This window comes from Microcaecilia unicolor, chromosome 13 (genome assembly GCF_901765095.1).
Source record: "Microcaecilia unicolor chromosome 13, aMicUni1.1, whole genome shotgun sequence".
Lineage (NCBI taxonomy): Eukaryota > Metazoa > Chordata > Amphibia > Gymnophiona > Siphonopidae > Microcaecilia > Microcaecilia unicolor.
This window is the reverse complement of record NC_044043.1, coordinates 49,227,638-49,254,748: the sequence shown is the minus strand read 5'-3', so window position 1 is coordinate 49,254,748 and position 27,111 is coordinate 49,227,638. Positions and strand designations below refer to the sequence as shown.

At 42.3% G+C, this 27,111-nt stretch overlaps 1 protein-coding gene across 1 annotated transcript in view; it reads left to right on the top strand.

Moving 5' to 3' along the window:
• LOC115482380 overlaps positions 1-27,111 on the top strand; it is a 133,677-nt gene that overhangs the window by 98,047 nt on the left and 8,519 nt on the right. Inside the window, exons 23-25 of the mRNA XM_030222127.1 lie at positions 832-993; positions 6,687-6,850; positions 19,134-19,315. Of these exons, the coding sequence (XP_030077987.1) occupies positions 832-993; positions 6,687-6,850; positions 19,134-19,315 (508 nt within the window). The remainder of the gene's footprint in view (positions 1-831; positions 994-6,686; positions 6,851-19,133; positions 19,316-27,111) is intronic.

The following is a 27,111-nucleotide window of genomic DNA, read 5'->3' as shown; positions in this document are numbered from 1 at the left end:
CCAAGGCAGATTACAATAGTTACGATGAACCCATCAGTAAACAGGATATCCCCACTGAAATTTGGCCATGTATTTTATAGAACAGTGTAGAAAAATGAGCACAAAATACAGCCTTTATTAGTGCTGTTTCTACCAGCTACAATAATTTTTGAACCTGTTTTAGTGATATTCAGTTTTTATTTCATGATATTTATATCTACATATGGGAACCTTTCAAATAAATTAAAAAGCTGTCAAATAAGTAAGAAAAAAAATTCTTTTGTCCTCCACCTTTTAAGGCATTGCCTATCCAACTAGAACAGCTTTTGACTTTTTACAGATGGACCATGCATAAGCAATCCTTTATTTCTAATAAAGTCTTGCGAGGCTGCCGCTTGAAATCTCGGCAGCCATTTTAAACAAGTGGCGGCAGCAAGAGGATCAGCGGCAGTAGGCAGGAAAGAGTGAGGATCTTTCCTCCTTGAAGTACCTCGGTCCATCCCCGTGGACCTGGAAGAGATCCCTACTGGATTCCCACTATCCCCATTCCTGTGCAGCTCATATCAGCTAACTAGGCTGCTCAGTTTGATTCCAAACAGGGTTTTAATTCCCTAGAAATGCTCAGTTTCCTTGGCTTGACCCTTTAGTACCTGACCATTGACTAATCCATTATTGAATTACGATAATATTATCTGGCCAGGATATTTTCTTTCAAGTACTGCTTTTTCCGGGTTTAAACACCCCTGATGATGAAACAATTAATAATTGTCCCTGCAGACAGAAGATTAAGCCTTGTACCCTTCTTCAGTGGTCAGTTCTACATGAAGGATGTTTGTATGCTTGATCTTTCAGTACCACCTGATCAGCTGCAAGATTGGTATAAGGAACGGTTAAATGCGTCAAATCATTCAGCAGCTCAGCATACTCCACAGTCTATCAACATTCATCATCTTGTCCGCTATCGTCAGGAATCAGGCATCCGTTTAAGGATTGCACAAGCCTTTGGATTGGATGGTAAGGAGAAGCTCAGAGCTTTGGTGTTTAATATAATAAATAGACAAGTGTAAAAATAAACTCTAATTGCAACCAAAATTTTCTTTTGATAGGACATAAGGTACATTCAGAAAGAACTATTATCTAAGTAAGCCAGGGTGCAGCAAACAAATGTGATTGGCCACAGGGGTCACGAGAGAGGAAGCTTCTGCTCCCGCCTATTTTTAATGCTGTGATATTGCTTATATTTGCTGTTTTTGTGCAGTGAAGACCTTAGAGATTACATTCCATGTTGTACTTCATTGACCCCTGACGCAGGCAATTGCCAGAACACGGACATGTCTGGTCCTTCAAGAAACACTGCTTCCTTTGCAATCTGACTTTGTCTTGTGATTCCATCTGTGGCCATTCACACTTGTTTGCTGCACTTTATAACTTTTGTGTTAGTGATTCCCTCAGAGCTGCCTGCTAATTAAGTCAGAGATAAATATTTAAAAGGACTTATCCAGGTAGCAGCACCTACTACTTGGGTAGGTCTTGCTGAGACAGATAATCAGCGGCACCATTTGGATACTGCCACTGAATATCTTTACAGGCCGCCTCAGTGCTATCCTCCTTATTGTGTAACAGGTCATCTAAAGTTAGGCACCAATCATGCATGTAGCTTATAAAATACTAGCACTTACGCACGTAATTGTTACAGTTATGTGCGTAAGTTTTAGTTCTGCTCTTAGCAGTATAATATAGGTATACAACATGCTTATGGCTGGATTCTATAAATGGCGTGAAAATTTCCGTGTGCAAAATTGCTCACTATCCTGAGATACACGTGCAACTAAATTGTCTAATGAGCCAATTAGCGCTAATTGGGTGCTAACGATAAATTACTGGTGTTAATTGGCAACATTTTTGATTTGCTAAACACTATTCTATAAAGATCCATGCGCAAATCTTATAGTGTGCAACTCAAAAGGGGTGTGGCCATGGGAGGGGCATGGACAGGTCAGGGGTGTTCACTGAAGATGGCGCACAGCATTACTGAATACCGGGGATCTGCACCTAACTTACACGCCAGGATTCACACCAGGTTTCAATTGGTGTAAATCCTCGCACCCAGTTAGGTGCGGATCTTTGTACTATGTGATATTCTATAAGGGGCGCCCATCCTGGAATATCCATTATAAAATATCGTTCAGCCCCAGTTTTTTGGGCACCAAATTTTGAATGCCATTTATTGAATCCAGCCCTTAGCACGTAATTGCAAGGGGACATACACATAGGTGATGCTTGGGCAGGGCATGGGCGAGTCCCACATATATGCACATAAGTACTGCTAAAGTACTGCATTTAGGCACGAGCATTTACACCTGCTATTGACATGGCGTAAGTGAGTGCGCATAGATGTTGGCATGTAAATGCTGACTTAGGTTAGCATTCTAGAACGGAATCTGGGTGGCCAGATGCTGTTATAGAATTTGCTTCTTAGCGCCCTCTATAACTGGGCACCACAGTTTAGTTTTTGCATAATGTGCTGCAACCTTGATTGCCCATGACGCGGGCAGATTCAAGAGAAGAGTATTTATCCCTGTTATTTGCCTTTTTACTACATTCAAGAACTTTTTGACCCCTGAAGAAGGCTTTTTGCCGAAACTTGGCCGATTCGAGTCATTATCCAAGGGTCAAAATCCAATAAAGTGTCTGTGGCAAATCCATGGTTTTCTTCTCCTTCTTTGGACTGCCTCTGCTATTCGTTGTTACCACAGTTTAGGGGCCCAACTAACACAGATTGTGAACCTATTCTGTAAGAACACTTACACACACAAAATAAAATACTAGTGTAAGTCTGCATCATTTAGGCACACCCAGTTTTGCCAGTTCTATGACTGACTTAAATGGTTACGCCTAAATGTGGCACTTTGGCAGATAACTTCCAGTATTATGTAAGTGTGTAAGCAGTGGTGTTCCTTGGTCAGCTGCCACCAAAGGCGGATAGCCGCTGCACCCCACCCCCCCGGCACAGCATTGTACACGCACCCCTGGCACATCACCTCAAAACCCCCCCTCCTGCATTACTCTTACCTCCAGTTAGGCATGCGTTCTTATACCAGCCATTTGGTTAGCCTGTGTTCGTGCCTAAAGTTTGATATGTAAATGTGGACTTGTGCTAGTATTCTATAACAGCAATTACACATGCAATTGCTGCTATAAAATAAGCCTTTAGGACAAAATTCAGTAACACGCTGAGCCCTATTCTATAAATAGGGCTCCAAATTGGGCACCATTTATATAATAGCACATAGCACGGGATACACACTAGAGAGTGGCACAGGGACAGAAATCTTACCCATCCCCACCCGTCCCTGCTGGAATCTTACCCATCCCCACCAATTCCCACTGGAATCTTACCCATCCCCACCCATCCCCGCAAAAATTTAACCCGTCCCTGCAAGAATTTAACCCATCCCCGTAAGAATTTAATGGTACATAAAAGAAAATTTCAGCTCCCTCAGTCTCTCTTTGGATTTGAGCCACAGCACTGTAGGCAAGGAAGGAATGGAAGTTGAAACTTGGAACACTGTGGTATGCACATGTAAAATTTGTCTCTGATTTACTGGCACTGTGTGCTGAGAGGTCACCATATACACGCGCCAGTAGGTCTGGTGGCATCCGATGCTCATGCCTGTGTCAAAGCTGAGGTCTGTGCATCAGCCCGGGAGCAAAGAGGATTAATTGTAACATAGTGAGTGACAGCAAATAAAGACCTGAACGGTCCATCCAGTCTGCCCAATGGTCACACTCATTATCAATTATGTTCCAACTGCTGGAGTTGACGTTGAAGCCCACTCCAGTATAATTTATTTTATTTATTAGGATTTATTTACCGCCTTTTTGAAGGAGTTCACTCAAGGCAGTGTACAGTAAGAATAGATCAGACATGACCAATAGGCAATTACAGCAGTAGAAATATTTGAAAACAGTACAAAGTATGGCATGGTATACTAGCAATGTCAACACAATACTTAATAGAACATTATAATTGGTAGTGAAGGGTGAGGCAAAGTTGTAACATATAGATGGGTAAGAAAGTAGGAAGAATTAGAAAGTAAGGTGACTGATTTGAAGAAAGTTGCACATGGAGGAGTGGATTAACATGTCCCGCTGCAGTATGTGCAGCCCAAGTCACTCCTTGTCTGTGTGATTGAGACTAACAAGTTAGTTACTTCTTCCATTAAAGGCCTGGTTGAAGAGCCAAGCTTTCACCTGCTTCCTGAAGTAGAGATAGTCTTCTATTAAGTGTGGCCTTTCAGGCAATGCATTCCAGAGTGTGGGGGCTACTCCGGAGAAGGCTCTCTTGTGGGTATCACATCGTGTAATGTCTTTTGGAGAGGTTGTAGTTCGTGACAGACCTTGGGAGGACCTAAGTGTCCTTGGCGGTGTGTGGAGGATCATCCTGTTCTTAGGTACTCAGGGCCATTTCCTTTCAGGGCCTTGAAGATCAGACATAGAGTTTTAAGTTTAGCCCTGTATTGTACTGGTAGCCAATGAAGTTCCCAGTATAGGGAAAATCAACATAGGATTGTTACTAGAGCGTATTTTTGTCCAAAACAAGCTTACTATGCGGGATGCCTCCCAACAGACACATGTATTAAATGTGGCTCATCAGAGACCATCTTATCCCATGCGCTGTGGACTTGCCCCCTAATCAGACGGTACTGGATATGGCTGATGAGATATTGCGCCCAACTGCTGTATAGATCCATATATCTTTTCCCCAAACACATACTTTTTGGAAATGTAGAGTGGGAGTCCACTTCGGCAGGCAGAACGCTTATTTCTGTATAAAGCTAGAATTGTAGGTAAAAAAAAATTCATTATGCAACATTGGACACTGAATGCACTACCCACCTATTGGCATTGGAGAAATGCATTGCATGGTTCTTGAGGCTCAAGATGCATGTCTTCTCATTTGTGGGCCACAGACCGTAAAAATCTGTCCAGCACTGTCCTTATGTTCCAGCCACTGAAGTTGCTGAAAAAAAGCCCTTTCCAGCCCATCCTAAACCAGATTGCCATGTATGAGACACAGACCATACAAGTCTGCCCGGTATCAGCCCTAGTTCATCACAGCCAGAGTCGCCATCTAAGCGTCACTTGACATATCCACACACATGCAGCCATTTAAGGTTAGGTTTTTTTTATAACTTCCATTTTCTAATTTGAGATTTTCTGTGTTCATCCCATGCCTTTTTGAATTCCATCATCATTTGTGTCTCTACCACCTCTTTAATGGAGACTTCCCACATTTGTGCTGTTAAAGCAAGGAAGAAGAGGAGGAGGAGGAGACAGCACTCAATGAACTTGGTACTCACTAGATGAGAGGCTGGTGCAGATGCAGCTTACACTTCCGCAGGAACCCCACAGGAACTGCCTCCGTCCCCACGGGAAACCCCGTTCCCGTGCAGCTCTCTAATCCGCACCCAACTTTTAGGTGCAAGGATTTACACCAGCTGAACCTGTCCAATGGCCATGCCCCCTTTTCAGTTGCACTCTAAAAGATTTACATGTGCAATTTATAGAATAGCACATAGCAAGAAGCACTTGTAAATCCAACTTGTTGCCAACTAATGTCAATAATTGACTGTTAGCACCCAGTTATTGGTGTTAATAGGTTTGTGACTCAATTAAATTGCACGTGTAAATTGAATGCATGCCCAAATTTGTGCATGCAATTTTAAGCACCATTATACAATTCCCCTGTTAGTGTGCAGCATCCTGGCTCCCAACTGAATACTACCACTGAGAATCCAATTTTTTTGCCTACGCTGACCAGCAGTTTGAAAAAAATTGCTGACTGCCATAGACTTGATATCAGGGGTTAGTTTTTAAGCTCCAAGGCATTTTTCACTCCTCTTCAATCCCCCTTCCTCCTTTTTGCCCCCCACCCACTGCTCAGAATGAGATGAATTTTGTTTTATTGTTGTAAACCACATAGTTGCCTGTACAGGCTCAGGGGTCCTTTTACCAAGCTGCAGGAAAAAAAGCCCTTTTTACCGCACCGGGTAAAAAGCCCCCAGACACACACAGCCATGCGGTAAGAGAACCCTTACCGCATGGCCATGCGATGGGGAGCCCTTACCACCATCTGTTGAAGTTACTGCCAGGTTACCGCTGCGAAAGCCATTTCTGAGGGTTTTCTTTCCCCCCCCCCCCCCCGGAAATGGTGCGTGTTCAGGGCGGGACTACCGCTGGTGGCTGCATTGGGCTGGCGGTAGTCCCGGATGAGCGAGCAATAAGTCCGCGTTGGACTTACCGCCACTTTGTTAAAGGGCCCCTCAATTTGTGGTATATCAAATGTCTGGAAATAAATAAATAAACTAAATAAATAACGGAATATTTGTTTTAATTGATTTTAGCCAGCAAACTGAGCTGAAGTCACAACGGAATTTTACAACAGTAACAAAGAATTTTCAGTTTTCCAAAGTAACTTTTGAATTCTAGAAGCTCATTTTAAGATGTCCACGAATCAGCAGAGCAAAACTGGACTGATTTTGTAGGATCAAAATGTGTCTGTGTATACATATGTATGTATAATATAAAATAGATATATAACAAGAACTTTAAAGGTACAAGATGATAATCTGACTGTCCCCCTTTTTACTCTACAGTGTGTCCTTTAGATCTGTAAAAATGTGTGAATCTTGTCTTTTATGCAGTTGATGGACTTTATATAAATGCATTTGCTAGAATCCTAAAGGGAACCTCGAGTATGCATTTACCCGAGTTACCTGGACGATGGCGAGGAGATGAGAAATTTCTAACACGTCAACATGATTTCTCCAGCCTCTTGAAATCACCAAGGTGGACTGATCCATCTGTGGTATGCCACAACTTTCTTTGCTTATAGTGATAGATACTGATTTATTAATTTCTAATTGCTTTCATAGCTTATGACCCTTAAAACCTAGCTAAGGTCAATATATAGATGTAGCAGTCAGCATTGTTTTTAATGCTGGCCGTGGGATTAAAAAAAACACAAATATTCAGCATCAGTGTCAGCTGGGAGGCTATTCCACACTTTCACCACCTTTCCACAAAGAAATATTTCTTTAGATTACTACTGAGTCTATCCCTCTTCTTTTTAATCCTCTGCCACCTCTCCCATTTTCCCTATATGCTTTCTGATGAAGACCACTGACCATTGTAGTAGCCACTTTCCGGATTGAAGGTGCGGTTTCTAGAACTGTACACAGTACTCCAAAAGAGATCTCACCAGAGACTTAAATAGAGGCACTGGCATTGTCACCTCTCATTTCCTGCTGGCCATAGACACTCACATCCTTCTTGCTTTTGCTGTCACCTTTTCTACCTATTGGCTCATCTTAAGATCTCCTGATACGGTTGCATTTAGCTTGTTTTGTTTCAGCAGGTGTTGTGAGACTCTTTTTGCAGAAACACTTGGAGGGGCATAATCGACCAGAAACGCCTATCTCCATGGGCGTTAATCTCCGAGAACGGGTCCGTGAAGGGGCGGAGTGAACCGTATTTTTTAAAAAAAATAGACGCCCATGCTTTATTCGCCAAGGTGTGAGCTGGGCGTTTTTGCTTTTCACCGATAATGGAAAATGAAATCGCCCAGCTCAAAAACGAATAAATGCAAGGCATTTGTTCGTGGGAGGGGCCAGGATTCATAGTGCACTGGTCCCCCTCACATGCCAGGACACCAACCGGGCACCCTAGGGGGCACTTTTACAAAAACAAAAAAAAAAGGTAAAAGAGCTCCCAGGTGCATAGCACCCTTCCCTTGGGTGTTGAGCCCCCCAAATCCCCCTCAAAACCCACTGCCCACAAGTCTACACCAGTACTATAGCCCTAAGCGGTGAAGGGGGGCACCTACATGTGGGTACAGGGGGTTTGGGGGGGTTGGACGACTAGTAGCATTAAGCAGCACAATTGTAACAGGTAGGGGGGGGATGGGCCTGGGTCCACCTGCCTGACGTCCACTGCACCCCCTAACAACTGTTCCAGGGACCTGCATACTGCTGCTTGGGAGGAGGGTATGACATTTGAGGGTGAAAGTAAAAAGTTGTGAAACATCATTTGTTGTGGTGGGAGGGGGTTAGTGACCACTGGGGGAGTCAGGGGAGGTCATCCCCGACTCCCTCTGGGGGTCATCTGGTCATTTAGGGCACTTTTTGGGGCCTTATTCGTCAAAAAACAGGGTCCAGGAAAAGTGCCCTAAATTCTAGCTACAAACGCATCCATTATCGGCGAAGGGCGCCCATCTCTGTTCGGGTGATAACCACGCCCCAGTTCCGCCTTCACCACGCCTCCGACACTCCCCCGTCAACTTTGTCCGCATCCGCGACGGAGTGCAGTTGAAAGCGTCCAAAGTTCGGCTTTCGATTATGCCGCTTTATTTGTTTTTGTGAGAAGAACGCCCATCTCCCGATTTAGATCGGAACTTGGGTGTTATTCTCGTTCGATTATAAGCTGGATAGGCACTTATTTATCTTTATAAAATAGCTTCACAACAGGTGCCTGCTTGGGCTCCCAACGTAATGACATACTCCATTCTTATCTCTCTCAACACTCCTCCCTGGGAACTCCGTTCATTGGGTAAATCTCTCTTTTCTGTACCCTTCTCCTCCACTGCAAACTCCAGACTCTGTTCCTTTTATGTTGTCTGGAATAGACTTCCTGAATCAGTACGCGTCAAGCTGCATCTCTGGCCATCTTCAAATCTAGGCTAAAAGCCTACCTTTTTGAGGTGCTTTTTAACTCCTAACTCCTCTTCACTTGTTCGGTACTCATGTCTGTTTTATACTTCCCACATTAAGTAATTCCCTTATCCCTTATTTGTCCTGTTTGTCGGTTTTGATTAGATTGTAAGCTCTATCAAGCAGGGACTGTTTCTTACAGGTTCAGTGTACAGCGCTGCATACGTCTAGTAGCACTATAGAAATGAAAAGTTGTATTAGTAGTATTGTAAAATTACTCTCCACCTGTAAGTTACTACTAAAGAATAATCCTAGCTATTTCATTTTTCCTTTTACTCAAGCCAGTGAAAAGTTATCTTAACTTTTCTTCAATAAAAATATTAAAAAAAAAAAAACCTGGATAAAAGATAGAAAACAGAGAGTAGGGTTAAATGGTCAGTATTCTCAATGGAGAAGGGTAGATAGTGGGGTTCCCCAGAGGTCTGTGTTGGGACAGCTGCTTTTTAACATATTTATAAATCTAGGTATGGGAATAACTAGTGAGGTAATTAAATTTGCCAACGACACAAAGTTATTCAAAGTTGTTAAATTGCAAGAGGATTATGAAAAATTGCAAGACAACCTTATGAGACTGGGAGACTGAGCATCCAAATGGCAGATGATGTTTAATGTGAGCAAGTGCAAAGTGATGCATGTGGGGAAAAAGGAACCCGAACTATAGCTACGTGATGCAAGGTTCCAGATTAGGAGTTACTGACCAGGAAAAGGATCTAGGATTCATCATTGATGATACTTTGAAACCGTGTGCTCAGTGTGCTGCGGCAGCAAAGAAAGCAAATAGAATGTTAGGTATTATTAGGAAAGGAATGGAAAATAAAAACGAAGATTTTATAATGCCTTTGTATCTCTCCATGGTGCGACCGCACCTTGAATACTGTGTGCAATTCTGCTCACTGCATCTCAAAAAAGATATAGTGGAATTAAAAAAGGTACAGAGAAGGGCAATGTGAATGATAAAGGTGATGGGACGACTTCCTTATGAGGAAAGGCTGAAACGGCTAGGGCTCTTCAGCTTGGAGAAAAGACAGCTGAGGGGAGATGTGATAGAGGTATATAAAATACTGAGTGGAGTGGTAGACGTGAATCGCTTGTTTACTCTTTGCAAAAATACTAGGACTAGGGGGCACGCAATGAATCCACAAAGTAGTAAATTTAAAACGAATCGGAGAAAATATTTCTTCACTCAACATGTAATTAAACTCTGGAATTCATTGCCGGAGAGTGTGGTAAAAGCAGTTACCTTAGCGGGTTTTTAAAAAAGGTTTGGATAGCTTCCTAAAAGAAAAGTCCATAAGCCATTATTAAAATGGTCTTGGGAAAATCCACTGCTTATTTCTGGGGTAAGCAGCATAAAATGTATTGAAATGTTTTGGGATCTTGCCAGGTACTTGTGACCTGGATTGGCCACTGTTGGAAACAGGATATACTGAACTTGATAGACCTTCAGTCTGTCCCAGTATGGCAACACTTATGTACTTATGTACATTTTACAGCAGGTGTAATTCACATCGTCATAGCTTCTGATGTTTTGAAGTTTATTTTTAGACCTGAAAAGCGAGCAAAAGTAATAATTATTCTCATATTTGTTTTTTGCATTTGCTATGAGAATGAAGATATCTGCAAAGAGGCTAATATGCAGTTCTTTGGATTCTCCAATGTTATTGTTAGTGGTTCAGGTGAAAGTATAAACAGTAATGATGAGACATGATACTCCTGCCTAGTCCCTCTTTGGAGTTCATATTTCTCTGGCAGTTGTCCATTAATTAATTTATTGGGCTGTTGCTTTAATCTACAGTAATTTTATTGAGTTTATTTGATGCCAAATTGTTCTAATCCCCAGAAAAGAGATACTCAGTTTATTTGATCAAATGCTTTTTTTGCATCCAAACTGGCCAATACTGTCTTCAGAGTTGTCTCCGTTATACTGCTTTAAAACCAATTTGGTTTTTATATATTAGCACCTTATTTAGGGACCCTTACACAAAGGTACGGAAGGGCTAACACGCGGGTAGCATGCGCCCAATCGATACTACTGCCGGGGTAGTGCGTGTGCCCGACGGTAATTCCGATTTTGGTGCACGCCAAATCCCACTGTAGAAAATAATTTTCTATTTTCTACTGGGGGGGGGGGGGGGGGCACGTTCCTGGTGGTAACTGGCGGCGTGTCCACATTGGCATGGTGCAAGGGTAAGGGCTCAGGTCTTAAATAGGCGCACTAGTTTTAATATTAGCGCAGTCCCATTTACCGGCCCATTGAAAAATTGCCTTTTTCCAGCCACGATAAAAATTGGCCCAGCACGCACCTAAAAGACGCTCCCACACTACTGCAAACCACCTTTTATCGCGGCTTTGTAAAAGGACTTGTTAGTCTGTTGGCTAATACCATTGTCAAAATGTTAACATTTTGATTTAATAAAGGGGTTGTGACTCTGCTTGTTGCTTGTGTGCATATGTGTTAATTAGCTCCTCTGTGCACACTGCCCCAGGCATTAACTTTGAAGGTGTTTGATGGCTTGAGTGGTATATATGGCTATGCTGGAGCAGCAGTAGTCCAAGTCAGAGAGCTCGTGGGAAGGAGCCACAGGGGAAGGAAATCCTCATAGGCAGCCTTTGTTGCTTGGGGTTTTGAGAGAGTGAGAGTGATTACTGACAGTCTGACGGAAACAATGCTGGACAGTGGGTGATGGAGAGAGTGACTGCTGGGTTGGTGGGTAACAGAGAGAGTGTCTGCTGGGCATGGATGGTCAGGGGGGGGGGAGAGATTTATTGTTAGAAATAGGAGACTGAGGAGACTGGAGAAACTGAAGAGCTCATCTGATAAATTTCACTGCATATCACATAGTTGTATAAAATTAAACTCTTAGGCTATTAGGTTCAGGGGATTTGGTAACTTTAGTGCTCTAATGACTGTTTTTATTTCTTTTGAAGTTATAAGTTGATTCTGGAAAAAAAAAACCTTCTCTCTGGTATACTAACATTAGGTCCTTGTCCATATAGATCCTTAAGATGCTGAAAAAATAGTTCTGCAATTTTTTTTTAGATTTTGTACTTACTCCTCTGTGCTTGCTTGTTTGTATGTTTGTAGTAGTACGTCAAGTATTACTGGGTCTGATCGTTTGCTGACAATTTCCTTGATTTATTTCCCCACCAATGTAAGGTATATTTGTAACAAAAGATATCCTGGTCAATATTCAACCGGCTAGAGGTTGTAACAGCCATTTTGAGGCTGGAACTCTGATGGACAGGAGTGAATGGGCATTTCTCTTGCCCTTAGGACCTACTAGACCACAAGAATTATCAAAGGTAGGCTGGGTGTGGCCTACAGGGGATGAGGGATCTTGTCTTTGGGAGGAAGGAGAGCTCAGGATTGGGGGGAGGGAGTAGGCACCAGAAACCTCTCAGGCTGCTGCCCAGAAATTATCTAAGCACCGGCCAGTATTCAATGCCAGTGTCCGGATAGCTATCCAGGGAAAGATAGGACTGCTTTTTATGCAGTCCTGCCTGGTTAGCTATGTGGATACTGGCATTGAATAGCACTGGCACCAGCTCCTCCCCAACTCTGCCCCCTTAATGCCCCTCTCCTGCCCAGTTTCAGTTTGGCAAGTTAGTAGTACCAATATAAAATGGCAGTGCCCGGTTAAGTGCCACTGAATATTGGTGGCTGGTCTACTGAGTGTGATTGAAGCAGGCCAGAGCCTTTCCCTTCTGCTTAAATCTGTTTGAATATTGACCATTGTATATTGAACATTGTATGCTCAGCATGTGCGATGTGAGGGGAAAAGCAGCTGCAGGGCAGGCAATGCGGTGTAGAACAGAACTGGAAGAAGGTTTCTGCTGGCAGGGCTTGGGGATCCCCGCCAGCCAAACCAAAGGCCCCAAAGCCCTGTGTCTGCTCCTCCCCAAACTCAATGGGGGGCCCAGCGCCAGAGTTTTCTCTCTCCTTGACCTGTCGGAACTCGATCACCCAGATCCCGTTAGGAGCAGGAGAGAGAAAGACCCTGGTGCCGGACCTCCCTTGGAGGCTGGGCCTGGGAGAATCTTGCCCCTCCCCCTCTTGGTGGCCCTGACTTTAAGTGGCCAATATACCAATCTGGATTGGACTCCACAGGAATTGATCTGATAACATGACATATTTTTCATATTATGGAAATTATATTTTATATATATTTTTTAATAACAGTCACTTGAAATTCTGGATTTTATTGCAAAACATTCTACAGTTTCTCAAGTTAAATTCTGTGCAAAACCGCAGTTTTCTGCACAATATTTACTTATGTAAATACAGGTAATGTGCTCTGTTTTCATAATTATGCAGATCATTACCTATTTTATGAATATTTTATGTGGTGTATCACCAAAGTTAAACAATACACAGAAAAATGGCAAATAGCACATGCAGAATTTTGTAAACAGAATAACATGCATTGTTTGACATTTTTGTAATGCACCTTAGTACATCAGCCTCATTATATGCTATTGCATCCTCCACACACAAAAAAATAACTGTTGTATTTTCAGATGAGGCTCATCATGCTTAGTGCACAAATATTCTCAACAGAATTAAATTTGAGTTTATTGTGGCAACGGTGTGGCGGTCAGAGCTCTATTTCATTCAAAACAATGATACAGGAGGTAGAAGAGGCTCTACTCATTAAGGATTTTGTTCACTGTCCTGCACCAAATAGAATCTGACACCTGAAATTTGTTTGAGCAATTGGTGTCTAATAGTCCTTAAGGGCAGACAAAATGATCTTATTTCCATCCAGTAAGCATTGCTTCCTGCTGCTTTGGTGAATTAGATCTCTGTCTCCATTTGCACTAGGAGATAATAATCATAACACAGGCTATAAAATAAAATTAATAAAAGCTTTTCTTATTATTAAAACCTGAGTGTTGCTCCCAGGCTGTTGCTTTTTAGAAGATTATTAATGTGATACTTCTGTTCTGCATGACATAATGTGCATTTCATGAACCTGGATTGATTTTTTACTTTGGTCCTGAGGCCAATTCTGTTCACTATCTTTGTGAGTAATATTACCGAAGGGGTAGTGGGAAAGTTTGCTCTTCAGCAGATGATACAGAGATTTGCAACAGAGTGGACATCCCATAGGGAGAAGACAACATGAGAACTGACATACAAAAACTAGAAGAATGACATAATACTTGGCAGCTAAGATTTAACGTGAAGAACTGCTGAGTGATGCTCTTGGGGTGTAGAAATTGAAAGGAAATATAGAGTAGGGGTGGAGAAGCTGATGAACATGGAACATGAGAGAGACCACAGGGTGATAGTGTCTGAGGATCTCAAGGTGGTGACACAAAATGACAAGATGGTGGCCAAGGCCAGAAGTATGCTAGGCTGTATAGAGAGGAGCATAACCACCAGAAAAGAGGAGGTGATAATTCTCCTTAACAGGTTACAGCCCTCACTTGGAGTACTCTGTTCAGTTTTGAGGGCTGTAGCTTGCTAAGGATATAAAAAGACTTGAGGCGGTTCAGAGAAAAATAACTAAAATGATGTAGAGTCTGCACCAGAAGATGTATGAGAAGAGATTTAAACATTTGAATATATATACTCTAGAGCAGTGTTCATCAATTCAAGGAGCTCTTCCTTGTCCCCAATTCGCTATGAACCCTAGTTTCAGGCAGGGAGGGAAAATGGGGTGTTTGTGAAATGGGAGGCTGGGGGATTATTGAATTTTAGGGAATTTTTGGATATGGGAGAATTTGTCCCTTTTGAGGAGTCGCAGGCCACATATCAGTTACGGATGGGGAATATTTTTCCTTATTTACAAGTTAAACATTATATGATGAGCCAGAGTTGGTTTAAGTCTGACCCAGATGAGACAGAACAATTTGAAAATGTATGGATGGCTTTGGGTAAGCTTTGACGACCCATCTCTTTGGTGTATAAATTTTTTGAGGGGCAGAGTTTTTCAGAGACATAGGTTTATGACCCAGTGGGAAACTGTTCTAGGGGTTGAAATGGTGCAGACTGAATGGAAGCAAGTGTTTCAGGAGGTACAAAAATCATCTATATGTGTTTTAGTTAAAGAAGAACATGCCTATTAGCTTGTAGTAGGTTGCTTAACTTATGAACCCTTGAGCCCTTTATAGCGGTTTGCTTAGTCCTTTGTTAATGACATGGTGGGTGGGGTTTGGGTTGGTTATTTGTATTATCTTTGTTGTGCTATTCTTGATTTATATCTTTGCTATCAATAAAATTATTAAAAAAAAAGAACATACCTATAAGGTTGTCACCTGATGGTATTACAACCCAGAAATATTCAAAGCTAAATTCCCGCATGTAACTACTGATGTATGTTGGCGGTATTTGGAAGTCAAAGGTACCTTTTTTCATATATGGTGGGAACGTGGGATGATACGGATTTTTTGGCGGGAGGAGGTGACTAGTTTGGCACGGGGTCTGGGGACACCATTTTCTATGGATCCTAGAGCCTGCTTATTGGGACTTCACAGTCAGAGAGGATTTCGATGGCAAGTTTAGCAGAAGCTAAATGTGAGATAGTTGCTCATTGGAAGAAACAGGCTGGACCTACGCTAAGTGATTGGATGGGACGGTTTACAAGAATTGGAGATACTCGGGGATCATATCCATGGATGCTAATATCCTAGTAAGGAGGAATGGGCCCATTTGACTGCTATGACAAAACTTTATCTGAGGACGTAGAATGATTAGTGGTGACATGAAATAAGCAATCTTCAAGAAAATACTGAAACCATTGAAAAACCACACCAGAGATCACTAGTAACTGGCATTGTGAAAGTAATATTGAATGATCTTCCAAACCGAAGGCTGCTAAGAGATCAAGTGAGATAGCTAAATTGAAACAATGAGCATCTAACTGAGACCTCACTTCACTAAGAACTGAGCTAGAATAGTTTTCATACTGTGATTTGCATGAAATCCTGATTGTCGAGGATGTAATATCAACTTCTGCTCTACAAATCATGATTCGGGGGGGGGGGGAGCTAGAGTAGGAGAATTGGGACCAGAATGGAGAAGTGAATCGGGAGGTCAGGAATTGGATCCAGAGAGTTTGGAGAATGCAGTTGGGGGATCAGAAAGGTGGGGGGGGGGGGGGGAGGGACTGGGAGAAGGAGTTATGGGAACCTGACAGATCTTTTTATGTGGGTCCTGGCTGATATTCAGCCTGGACCCCTATAAATGACTTATGCAAGTCACAGCTGAATATCGGCTGGGACTTGCATAATTGCCAATGGTCAGGACATGTCTGGATGGGCCCATATATTCAATGTTGGTGCCTGGATATAGGTCACTGGCAGAATATCGATTAGGACATATTTATGCTTATAGACAGAATAAATTCTCAAGACACCATTTCCAATAATTTAATGTATTACTACTTTTAAAAATTGAGAAAAGAATTTAAATAAATGCATCAAATTTCCAAATGCAGGGGTATATTAGTGTATGGCATAATTTTGTTAATGGGGACTTCTAAGTCAGAAAGTTTGCTGAGAAGTATGGTGTTTGTTAAATATATCAGGCTATGGAGCTATGCAGTTAGCTATTCATGAAGATAATAACTTGCATACCTTCTGCCACTCTGTCTGCTGTCATGTGACATTTGGCTAGAACCAGCCTTGTAATAAAAGAGCATTGTCCGATTCCCAAAGTCTCATTATATAACATTGGCATACATTAACAGCATGTACCATAGAACAATGTTCTTTCTGCATGAATGATCGCCAGTTGTTCAGAGAATCTGCCCAACAAAGCCACATTTGGGTTGAAAGCTAAATCTCTCCATGGCAGGTTTGAAAGAACAGAAAATAGCTTCACAAATCTGTGATTTTTTTTTTTTTGTCGAGGGTCAGGGAGGACGAAAGGAGAAACTGAATGTAAACAGCTACAGAATCTTTTTTTTTCATTTCCTTGGTAATATCATGCATTTGTGAACTCCTCAGATATTGATTATTTTAGTTTGTGCTTTGTGTAATCTCAGGGCTGAGAAATGTTTTTTAAAATATTATAACCAAAATTCCATGTAACCAAATTTGGAAGCCATCATACATTTATAATCTGGATTCTAGGGCAAGGTGTAGTAAAGAGCTTCTTTTATTTTCTGATTATGGGAAACTTCCCTAGTACACAACGTGGAAATGGCTGAGTGGGAGGAACTTTCAAAAGCTTTAAACACTGATATCTATTCAGGAATAAAATAAAAATCAGAACAACTGAAAATATTTGGTGCTGTAATAGTCAATGGGCTTGCCTCTCAGGGCATTTTTACTACAGAAAGGTACTAGGTAAAGTTGCCCTCTCTCTTCCTGTTTCTGTTATTTTTTGAACCTTTGATGGTTTGCATCAGACGAGAGGAAGAAATCAAGGATGGATTAATATGGGAGGTTTTGCATTCAAAGCTGCAGCTTTTGCTGATGATATTCTGGTATATTTGATTAATCCACATGATTCCATGCACAAACTCTTAGCTTTAAGAGATGATACCTTTGATACCTTTTTTGGTTTAAAATTGATTTATAGTAAGTCTGAGGTGATGCCCTTGTTGGATGCTGTATCAGAGGGATGAAGATGTGGATTTTATGTTGAGATCACGGTTGCTACAAGACTTAAGGGGTCCATATAAACTTAACATTCTCCTGCTCCTGAGAGAGCTTCAGCACCTCTGGAGAAAATAGCAACCTTTACCTCTCCCATTGCTGAGGAGAATCTACCTTGTCAAAATGGTTATGCTATCTAAATGGCTTTACATGATGCAGGTGCTACCTCTCTTTATCTCATTGCATGGTTTGTCCTGGGGAGGATATAGCAGTATGACCAACAAGGCACTTCCAGAAACAACAGGAGAGTGACGTATGTTCAATCAGCAAAACCTTTAATTCATATGTGACTCAACATGGCACCATGTTTCGGCAAGATGCCTGCCTCAGGAGTCTGTTGGCAATGGGTAACAAAATGTGGGTAGTCAATACCAAATAGATGGTCACAAATAATTAGTCTTTAAAAAGACTGTTTGGATGGAAGAAATCTTGAAAGCTCCAGGCTAATTCCAAAAGCCATGCATTTGAAAATTTGTCATCCTTCCTGCACTTAAAATCATGTGCTGATGGTTCTTTGAATTTCCATGACTGTTAGGACCTATTGTTTGCTTTGATTACAGCTATTCTTTGCTGCCCCTCTTGGTGACTACCTAGTCTGCTTAATGTTTAAGCAACAAACAATAGATCCCAAAATAACTCCCTGGTAAAACGTTAATATTATCCAAATATAAACCAGAGATTCTTAAAAGTGGATACACGCTCTAGGTAGAAGGGTGATTACACATATAGAAAAAGTTGAAGCGTTACTTTTGTTATGGAGAGTTCTCAGAGTAATAACTCACCCAAATATTTATATTCACTCCATTAATCATCAAGACTCTTGATGATTAATGGAGTGAATATAAATATTTTGTCGAGAGGCGGACGGATGAGAAGCAAGAGCATGAGAAAGTTGTTGATCGAATAGCTCAAAGGAGAGCCTACCGATACCAATCGACGGAATATGATAAGTGCCTCCTTTTGATTATTAGACCTTTATTAAGGCATTTTTGATATTAGAGTGACTGAGGAGTAGTGGAACACGAGGTTGAAGTGAGTGTCATTCACATTTAAATTTAAATTTATATTTTTGAAAGTTTGAACAGTATTTGGAGCACTATATGTGGTTTTTCAAAATTATTGGTATATATAAAAAACAAAAAACCACGGAGAGGTTCTATGATTGAGATGCTCAACCACACCCCTAGAGACTAAGAGAACAAGTCTCGTTTGGGTGAGTTATTACTCTGAGAACTCTCCATAACAAAAGTAAGCGCTTCAACTTTTTCTATATGTGTAATCACCCTTCTACCTAGAGCGTGTATCCACTTTTAAGAATCTCTGGTTTATATTTGGATAATGTTTAGGCAAGCCTTATTCTCAGGGTGGAGTGGAGGAGAAGCCTAATGGGTAGTGCAGTGGCCTGATAACCAGGGGAACTGGGTTCAGTTCCTGCTGCAGCACCTTGTGACCCTGGGCAAGTCACTTAGCCCTCTATTGCCCCAAGTACAAAACAAGTACCTGTATATGATATGTAAACCACTTTGATTGTAACCACAGAAAGGCAGTCTATCAAATCTCATCCCCTTTCCCTTACTCAAACTGTAATTTTTTACCTCTGTCTCTTTTCATATATTTTAAAGCAATGAACTGAAAACCACAGAAAGGGTGGGAATTACTAGGGATCCAAATAAAATATTGAGTGAGGGGCCTTTTATCAACAGGATTTTGGATGTATGTTCCATATGAATGTCATAGATATAAAATGTCACTGGTTCTACTTTATTTTCTTTGTAGGTGCTGCACCCTTACCTTGATGAGCACAGTGTGCTTCTAGTTCAACTGTTTGGTATTGATGCTGTTTACATTCCAGACCCAAGTGGACAAAGAGTAGGAATAGTGACATCCCGTTCTGGTCAAGATGTTGAACTTTATACTCAAACACAGTTAGGCTGGACTGCTGTTCCACTCTTTGACAGGTAACAAAGATGCTGAATACTGGGCTTGATGGACCTTTGGCCTGTCCCAGTATGGCAAAACTTATGTTCTTATGATACAGTACTTATCGGGCACTGACTCTCTGAAGCAGGGTTAGAGAACGTGCTGGAGTAATAAATACAGTATATATTTGACTGTAAGCTGAGATTTTTGGGCTCCCTCCCCCCAAAAAAAAAAACAGAATTGGAATCTCGGCTTATAGTTGAGTCCGCACAATATTCTATCCTTTCCTCCTTCCCCTTCAGTGACCAGAACCTTTCTCTCTTCCCCCTCCCCCCTGTGGTGACCAGCATTTCTCCTTACTGGTAAGCCTGGACGCTGACACAGACACAGAAGTAACTGCGAACAAGGTAGGAGGTGGAAGGCCTCAAGCATGTGCAGATGCTTAAGGGCCCCAGACCAACCCTACTTGCAGTTATTTCTGTGTCCGCATCAATGTTAGCATCTAGGCTTACCAGTAAGGAGAAATGTGGGTCACCTGGGGGGTTGGGTGGGGGAAGGAGAGAGATGATGTGCTGGTAAATGTGGGGAGAGGGGAGGGAAAAGAGAAGTGTCAGTCGCTGTGAGAAGGAGGGAGGTAGGAGAGGGATTTGAGGTATAATCTTTCCCCCTTTTTTTTAGGGGAAAAATGTTATCTCAGCTTATATTCAACTATATACAATACCTAGAATTATTGGGGTGGTGGATACTGATACTAGCAGGCCTGTGATGTTGACCACAGGCACTTCTTAGAGTGATTGTCATCAAAATGTAAATGGAAAAGTACAGCAGAGAAGGCTAAAGGCAGTTGTCCTGTGCCTGAGTACCTAAACCCAAATGTACCCTTCCTATACAAGACAATCGAAAGATAAAGCCCTCACCACAGTATTTGCATTCTTGTCATTATGCATTCTTTTGTGTGAGGGGTAATGTTATGAGGCATTTTACACAGTTATACTGGCATATAAGCAAAAAAAGCTTTTATAAAATTAACTCCTATGTATTTAGGTTGGACTCGTGCATATTTTTATGTGTTGTTAGAGTAGGCATTCCAGAGGTCAGGGCTAGGCAGGGTTGCATATTTATGCACATATCTTCTATTTTATAAGGTATGTGCATAAAACCCAGCAGGCATACATGCATATATTTACACCTGTTCTGAAAATGAAACCTCATGGTACAAGATCCCAGCCCTAGTTCCAGCTGATCTGAAAGGATAAAGGAGCAGGAGGAAACACAACAAAAATATCATCCATATCCTTTCCTATTTCGCTTTCCCCCTGTAAATTGCACCCAGCAGCTTCTTCTCACCCCCAATATGGTCAAGCATTTTTCCTATCCTCCTCCCACATAGTTCTGCATCTCTCCGTCTCTCTCCTCTCCACCCCACCCCACCATCCAGCATGTTTCCCTCCCTCTGTGTGTCCAGTATCTTTCTCCCTCTCTTTCCTCCATCTCTTGCCACCCTACTTCTCTATCATGCAGTAGGTCTTAGGCTGGTGGGATATGGGGATTCCCCGCCAGCTCAAGTATTTCTATTTTTAGTTTTGGGGGGGCACGTGGGTGGGGATGACATTTTGGGCCCGTCCTAAATCAGCCTTCTGGCTACACCACTGGTTACAGAGCAAGTGTCTGCATATGTCCATCAGTATGGTAACGCCTTCTTTCTGGATCAGTACTCTAACCTAGTAGGTCCTCAAGAAGGTGTAAAAATTTCATGGAAGAAAGTTCAAATGATCAGAGAATCAACTGATGTTTGCTTGAGCCAGACAGAGGATATGAATCCAATGTACTGATCTTTAATCCTTATAACTTGTGGTACAGTGTTTTTTTGTGCTGAGTCTGTAATAATTGTATATGCTTTAACTATTCATATTTACCGAGGTATGTGTGGCTGGTGCAGCTGCACAGGGTGTAAGGGAGGTGGAGACATCAAACTTGCACCCCTTCCATTGCTTCCCCTGCTTGGCCAGCATCTCCCTTTCTCCTCCCTACACTTCCCAAGGTAGCCAGAGTCTTTAGGTTACCAGATGGCGCCAATTTTGCGGGATTGTTCCTAATTATGGCTGGATGTCCACATCTTCATGGAGGAAAGTTACCTACTGTCCCTGATTCACCAACCTATCCTTCACCGCGGTCTCCTCTGGTGCTGTCATATTTCCCCTGAGAGCTCCCTCCCTGTGGTGCTCTTTTACCTAGCCAGGATGTGGCAGCAAGAAGAAAAACTTTAAAGAGAAATATTAAAGTGCCCTGTAGAGACTTCCAATGCAGGCGACCTACTCTCAACATACAATTCCTGCAACCTCAAGGGTAGGAGATCAGCAAAACCCCACTGCACACAGGCGCTGGAAATATCCTCAAGGCATCTTAATGTTTCTCTTTAATGCTGTTCTTCTTGCTGCTGTGGCCTGGCTGGGTAAAGGAGTACTGCAGGGAGGGTGCTTTGAAGGGAGAGAGGTAGTAATGCTGGTTGTTGGGAACTAGGAGAGAGTGATGCTGGATTGGGAGGGGAAAGAATTACTGATGCTGGTTGGCAGCAGGGAGAGAGAGGTGGGGGATACTGGACTGGAAGGGGAGAAGGGAATGAAGAGAGAGGTGGAGATGTTGAACTGACAAGAGGGGGAGGGATGCAGATATTGAACTGGAAAGGGAGAGGAGGAGAGAGAGGTGGAGGATCTGGACCAGTAGGAGTAAGAGAAAGAGGTAGTGATGTTGGTTGGTGTTGGGGAGAGAGAGGTGGAGATGCTAGACTAGTGAGAGGGAAGGGAAAAGAAGTGGAGATGCTGGACTGGAAGGGGAGAGAGGAATGGAGAGAGAGGTGAAGATGCTGGACTGGAAGAGGCAACCTTCAGAGAGGCGTGGGGGACTACAGGGGTGGGGGTGAGTCCGTGGGAGGGGTGTCGATACACTTGGGGGCTTTTTGTGAGGGTTAGGTGGGGCTTATGAGAGGGGAATGGATGCATTTGATGTCTTCTGGGGAGCTTTTAGGAAGGGTATGGATACACTTGGAGGAGGTTCAGGGGGCTATGAGAAGGGGATGGATGCTTTGGGGGGGGGGGGTCAGGGACACAATGATAGGTGAGTTACACAGGGTGCAATTATAGCTTTCTATGCCCTACACCTACTACCTAATTTAATTGTATTCCTTCATTATTAGTCCATTCTGTTTTATGAACCCTGCTCCATAGATTCATTGTGTTAGATTGTATGCTGTTAATGTGTTATAATAATCAGTTTGAAGAAGCATATTTCAGTTTGACCCATGCAAGTCTAAGTGTCAAAGGCCACATACTAATTTACCAGTTCAACATGCAACTGCTTTTGGATTAGGAGGTCTTCCCAAATAAACATAAACATTACGGTGCTTACTTTAGTAGCACAGCTTGAGTCTTACACATATATAAACTGGCATTTAGACATTTATATTGCATAAACAGAGTGGAGGAGTAGCCTAGTGGTTAGTGCAGTGGACCTTGATCATGGGGAACTGGGTTTGATTCCCACTGCAGTTCCTTGTGACTCTGGGCAAGTCACTTAACCCTCCATTGCCCCAGGTACAAATAAGTACCTGTATATAATATGTAAACCACTTTGAATGTAGTTGCAGAAACCACAGAGAGGCGGTATATCAAGTCCCATTCCCTTTCCCTTTCCCCTAAACACCTAAATCCTGACTTTACAAAGCTGAGATATACAGGTCTGAACATATGTCCAAATTGATCGACACCAGGATTTATACCTGCTGCCCGGGACATGTAGGTTTCAGGAAAAATGCTTGTATTAAGCAATTCTCCACTGGACGGATTAGGGGAGATCACCCCCCTAATACCCCATTGATTGATGTTCCCCACCACCACCACCACCACCAAAGTGAAACTGACAAGGGATATCAGGCTCTATGATAGTTTGGGGGAAAAGAAATGCTTATGTATCTAAAATGGCTGACATGGCCCGACATTTAATTTCCAGGTAAAATGCCATTGGCGGTTAGCATGGAACATAAGCATTTGTGTGCTCATATTGTCTAATTCATACTTTAGATATTTATGATTCTAAAACAGATGCTCCTGCCGCATATAACTAGCCGATAAATGTCCATTTCAGCAGGTGTTTTAGAACAGGCCCCATGTCTAAAATACTAGTGGAACTTGAGACACACAGATCTGGACATCTCAATTCTGATTTGCACAACCCTTCTAAAATTTCCTCCATGCTAAATAGTATTTCCATAGTCTCCTTTCAGTGCATTCTAGAGCTTGTAGTCCTGCATTTTAGGGGAAGGTATCAAAAGATATATAGCTGGCTAAACATTTGTTAAAGAATCACTTTTTGGGTCCTATAGCTTATGGAATATGTAAAGGTAATGCTTGGCTACTGGGCCAGAACAGCAGCAAATCTTAAATCGAGGACTGAGAATCTGAATAAATAATAAGATAGTCCATTTTTGTGTAGATACTTTCTTTCTTCCCTCTCACCTAACATGTCATGCTAGTCTGCACACTCATGTGCCTACCGCTGCATTTTTAATTATTTGTCTTCTCTTCTGAAAAGCCATACCAGTTGTTATTCATGGAGGGGCATTTTCGATAGTGCTTCTAAGACGGACTTTAGACGTTTTGTGCTAAACTTACCAAATCCAAATAGGATATATACCCATTCTCAGAAAAAAAGATCTTTTTTTCTAAAATACCATTTTGAACAAGGCTTTGTACGTTTATCTTTTTAGGCTATTTTCAAAAAACCCTGCACAAGTTAAAAATGCACAAAATCAAATCATTGGGATATATGAGGGGACCAGCATTTTTAGCATGGTCCCCCAGATATTCCAGGAAAGCAATGGGGCACCCTAGGGAGCACTGCTGTGGACTTCATATAAATGCTCCCAGGTACATATCTCACTGTTGCTCCCTTATCTTGTCTGCTGAGCCCTCCAAAACCCATTACCCCCAACTGTACACCATCACAATGGCCCTTATGGGTGAAGGGGGCACCTGTATTTGGGTACAGTGGGTTTCTGATGAGTTTTGGAGGGCTTACAGTCTCCACTACAAGTGTAACAGGTAGGGGAGGTATGGGCCTGGGTCCAGCTGTCTACAGTGCACTACACTCACCTCTAGATTACTCCAGGGACCTGCATGTTGCTCTAGTGGACCTGGCTATAACATCTGAGGCTGTCATAGAGGCTGGTGAGTACTATTTTTATTCACATTTTGGGGTGAGGATGGGGAGGTTATCCTTGAATCCCTACTGTGGTCATCTGGTCATTTAGGGCATCTTTTTTTTGTCTTATTCGTTAGAAAAACAGGTCTAGACCAAATGTTGCAGATTTCACTCTAGATGTTTTGGTTTTGTTCCATTATGGCTGTAAAACGTCCAAGTGTTAGGCACGCCTTCGAAAGGCTCTGACAAACCCGCTTGTGATTTGGACGCACTGCAGACGAAATGCATAGACATCTGCAAAACAGGTTTCAAAAATACCGATTTGGATGTTTTGAGAAGAAATCAGTCCAAATCGTGTTTTATGACACATTTTTTGAACATTTTTCTCGTTTGAAAATGAGCCCCAAAGTGATTTAAATGGGCAGGAGAGGCTCCCGCCTGCTTAAATTGCACTCTGTGAGCCGGTGCTGATATTCAGCATTAATTGACCAGGCAGTACCACTGAATATTAGCTCTGACAAGCCATTTTTGAAGTGGGCTGGAGAGGGGCGATCCAAGGGCAAAGTTGGGGAGAAGCTGGCAGCTGCATAGTTAAGTGTCTGCATAGCTAAGTGACCAAATAGGTCTACATAAATAGCAGTCTTAACTTTAGTTGTTTAGCTATGTGGGTGCTGACACTGAAGATTAGCCTGAACCCGCATAGCTGTCAGTGGTGCCTTGCATCTTTCACACTTGCTTCTCTCCTCCTGAGCCCCCCTACAATATGACTGGACCCCACCAACTTTACAAATTCTCCCAGTTTCCCCCCCCCCCCATTCTGAACTTTTCCTTGGGATCCTGACAGCATTATACAAATTCCTATTCCCCTCCCCCCTAATTCCTATTCCCCTCCTAATTCCTACCTCCCCCTCATGTGTAGCCCCCCCCCCCCATGGCCTACCTTAAGGTCTATGGTGGTCAAGTGGGTGATCAGGGCAGAAGCGAACCCCACTCACTCTTGCTCCTCACTGCTGCTGCTTAAAAATGGTGGCTGCGAATCTGGGACTGAACTGTGCATACAAGGGGGGGGGGGGAGAGGGTTTGCTGGTGTCAGCATCTAGAAGTGTGCTGTCGACTTCACCGCTCTTCATATGATCTGAGAGGCTCCACAGAGGACATCCTCAGCTTGTAGGGCTTGGGGATCACCACCAGGAACACCAAAGAGGTACGCTGCTTCTGGGTGGGCCTGAACCCAAAGTGGGTAGGCTCCTTCCACCTGTAGCTATGCCACTGCTCCTAAGGTAGCACCAAGTCCTGCTCATAGTGTCATAGCTCTTGAGGAAGCTATTTTATGCCATCATCAGTAGACAGATTGCTGCAGTATTTCATTGATATATATATTGGTGGAAAAGGGGAATCACTGGGGAGGCCCACACCATAAATTATTATTATTATTTATTTGTAGCATTTGTATCCCACATTTTCCCACCTATTTGCAGGCTCAATGTGGCTTACATTTGCCGTAATGGCGAATGCCATTTCTGGGTACCTGAGTTACATATGGTATTACATTAAAGGTGTATGTATACAAGGTGACATACATGGAGCATAACATATATGAAGCAGATCATGGTATATATATACATCATGTATATATATACTGTATATATAAGGTAAAGAAGAATAGATAATGGTATTGTATGAGGTTCCTGAACAATAGGTTGGCTTGTAACATACATTAGGTCATTGTAAATAGATCTTATTCAGTTTAATGTTTAGGGTGGTATTGCTTGATTGTTAATATCAGGGAGGTTAGTCTTCTGTGTGATAAGAGATTGGTTTTGTATAGATCGTGTATAGTGTTATTATTTAGTATCTAAGATGGATGTTTGCGGTAAGCCTTCTTGAAAAGATCTGTTTTCAGTAGCCTTCGGAAGATGGGTAGGTCTTGTGTTGTTTTTATGGCCTTCGGTAGTGCGTTCCATAACTGCGTGCAGATGTATGAGAAACTGGTCGCGTATATGGATTTGTACTTTAGTCCTTTACAATTAGGATAATGGAGATTGAGGAATGTGCGTGATGATCTTTTTGCATTCCTGATAGGCAGGTCTATTAGGTCTGACATATAATTGGAGCGTCTCCATGAATGATTTTGTGGACCAGGGTGCATACTTTGAACTCAATTCTTTCTTTTAGTGGGAGCCAGTGTAGTTTTTCTCTTAGGGGCCTGGCGCTTTCATATTTCGCTTTTCCAAATATGAGTCTGGCTGCTGTGTTCTGAGCAGTTTGAAGCTTCTTAATGATTTGTTCTTTACATCCGGCATAAATGGCATTGCAGTAGTCTAGATGACTTAATACCATTGATTGTACTAGGCTGCGGAATACTTCCCTTGGGAAGAAAGGTTTGATTCTTTTAAGTTTCTACATTGAGAAGAACATTTTCTTTGCTGTATTTTTCGCATGATCTTCGAATGTCAGATTTCGGTCAATTGTGACTCCCAGAATTTTCAGGCTGTCTGATATCGGAAGAGTGTAATCCGTGGTATTTATGGTATTGGGTTTGTTAGTGTTATATTGTGAGGACAGGATGAGACATTGTGTTTTTTCAGCGTTTAGCTTTAGTTGAAATGCGTCTGCCCATGAGTTCATTATTTGGAGG